We start from the raw sequence: 2,500 nt of genomic DNA on the forward strand, positions 1-2,500 counted from the left end.
ATTTCATGGAATCCAAAACAGTCAGAGCTTACTTTTTACTTGACAGCATGAGGGTATTTTTTTATATTTTGTTGGTAACCGGAAACATGGAAGCTCCAAGTCTTTTATCACAAAGAATTCAGTGCCTTGTAAACTCTTTTGGACAAGACCTCGTTTTTGGAGTGACCTGTGGACGATTCAAGACCCTAAAGCACATCCTTCCACCACACGCCGTCAAATCATTCACCAACAACGTAGAGCTCATTAAAATCTTAAATCGTTGCGGACATGGGGCATCTCTTACTCACAGACAGATGAGCTCACCACTGCACTCTGTCATCAGATGTTGGCTATAACTCCAGAAAACACCATCCCACTCTCGCTCCCCGACAACGTTAATTACATCTTAAGCATGGCACAATATTGACTGGATTTTCTTAAAGGAAGACTTTGTCGGGTGACGGGATGTTCGATCGTGAGAGTGCAAATCGCTATTCAGGCTCGACATTTTCTCCTTCCTCCTGACGAGGTGGCACCCACCCTAGCAAGATCAAAGCGACGAAGTGTTGATGTGGTATTGGCCAAGGAACTTCCATCTACAAGGCAGACCTCCCTTTAGGGCATACGTGTGGAAGTAACCTCCTCAGTCGACATCGAGGCAATTGCTTGGAAGAAGAATTTCTTGTGGATTCTGGTGCGCTTTTATGCAACAGAAAACCAAACCATTAGTGGGTGGACAAGATTATTAGGGAACTTTAGCAACGACAACGGCGACGGCAACGAAAACGTCACAAATTTGCATATTTAGTGGGCAAAAACGATAGCTTTGCACGCTGTGCACGTGCGTCTTTTCATTTTGTCTATTTCTTTGCCGTCGTCAGCAAAACAAAAACGTGAAATGACCAAATTTGAGGTTTTAGGGAGAACGTTAGCGCTTGAGGATAAGTTTTCATTTTCTCCCCTAAATTGAGCTCTGTTCATACTAGTTTCGTTCTTGAGGGTTTGTCAGACCTTTGTCACGTTAAAATGCTTTAATAGTTGCGAAGCAATTACAATAACGCGAATTCACATTTAACGATGACGTTGCCGTTGCCGTTGCCGTTGCTGAAGCTCCCTAATATAGCCATGCGGAATGACGTGCAAGTCTCCAAAGAGAATATAAGGTACCGATACCTCCCAACAATAGATGCGCCAGCAACTAACATCTCTGCTGTGTTCTAGGTACGGCGCTCAGTCAGTCGTCAAAGATTAAGGACAGTATCAAGCTCAACACCATAGTCGTCGTTTTCATGTTGATCAGGCACTTTACGCTAAGGCTGTGGAAATCAAATGGAGAAGCAAGGAGAGCATTTTGGGGATGTCTTTCTCGGAATGGGAGCCTTTCATACTATCTGCACGTTCGTAGTTGTATGGGATTATTCAGACCAGATTTGACAGGTAGTCATCAAATGACGTCATCAATAAAAAAGACAAAAGAAGGGGCGTGCATAAATTAGGGGCAAGTTGGGGCAGGACGCAACGCGGTGTAACCCTAACACGTGTAACAACATGTGTACGTGTTGGTTACACGCCCCTAATTTACAGAATTAGGGTACTCAGGACACTTCACGTAATTAAAACCATTATCTGATGTTCGGTGCTCCAACAAACAAGGATGAAAAGGGCATGTCGTATCAACTTCTGCTGACAGGTCATCGGGGATCTGCCCCATTAGTTCTTTAATAGTGGTGGGTTCATTGGGCTCCCACAATTCTCCTTCATGGTAAGTGTTCTCCACGACTTGCGTAGTGGGTGTGGGTGGGATGGGCGATAGTGGTGGCAATTCCTATATCTCCTCCATGGTCATAGCGTTATTTCCTCCGCATGTTTGTGTGACTTCTGTCTTCTTCTTGGTACGAGGTTTGGATGGCCGAGTTGGTTTTCGAATCGGTACTTGTTCTTTCTTCTCAGAAATGATGTAGTCTCAGTGAGCTAGAGTGACGCTTTTCTAACCACAAAACGTTTGTCCCTCAAGGTATGATGGGCCGGTGACATCGTTAGGAACCAATCATAGAATAACCTATTTGCCTTTTGATTGGCTCTCGATGAGGTCATGGTTGTTTCTGATTGGTTTTAATCTGGTGTGATTGTGATTGGTTTTAACTCATTGGCTCCCTGTCTTTCCCATTGTTCTTTTCTACTGACATCAGCGGTGTCTCATTGGTCCGTGATGACATCACCTTTACCTCATTGGCTCCCTGTCTTTCCCATTGTTCTTTTCGCTATATATTTGTGCTACCACCCGGCTGGTTTGGGTGGATACATAAAACAAGCACAGCACACACATCTAATAAAAGAAGACGTTCGTGTACGTGCGTGACTGGCATCTTATGCGATGCTCATGTTGTTATACGTGTCTCTTAGGGTTACACCGCGTTGCGTCATGCCACAGCGATGCCCGCGTTGTTAGACGTGTTAAGGTTACACCGCGTGGCGTCATGCCCCAACTTGCCCCTAATTTATGCACGCTCCATCCTTTGTC

General features: G+C 44.8%; 1 protein-coding gene across 1 annotated transcript in view; it reads right to left on the minus strand.

Annotated features, from left to right (window-relative positions):
• The window catches only part of LOC138008775 (fibrillin-1-like), a 9,691-nt gene extending 8,001 nt beyond the window's left edge, over positions 1 to 1,690 (minus strand). Inside the window, exon 1 of the mRNA XM_068856076.1 lies at positions 1,562 to 1,690. Coding sequence (XP_068712177.1) covers positions 1,562 to 1,690 — 129 coding nt within the window. The remainder of the gene's footprint in view (positions 1 to 1,561) is intronic.
• Between the last annotated feature and the right edge of the window lie 810 nt (positions 1,691 to 2,500).

Source organism: Montipora foliosa, chromosome 6, assembly GCF_036669935.1.
Source record: "Montipora foliosa isolate CH-2021 chromosome 6, ASM3666993v2, whole genome shotgun sequence".
Classification (NCBI taxonomy): domain Eukaryota; kingdom Metazoa; phylum Cnidaria; class Anthozoa; order Scleractinia; family Acroporidae; genus Montipora; species Montipora foliosa.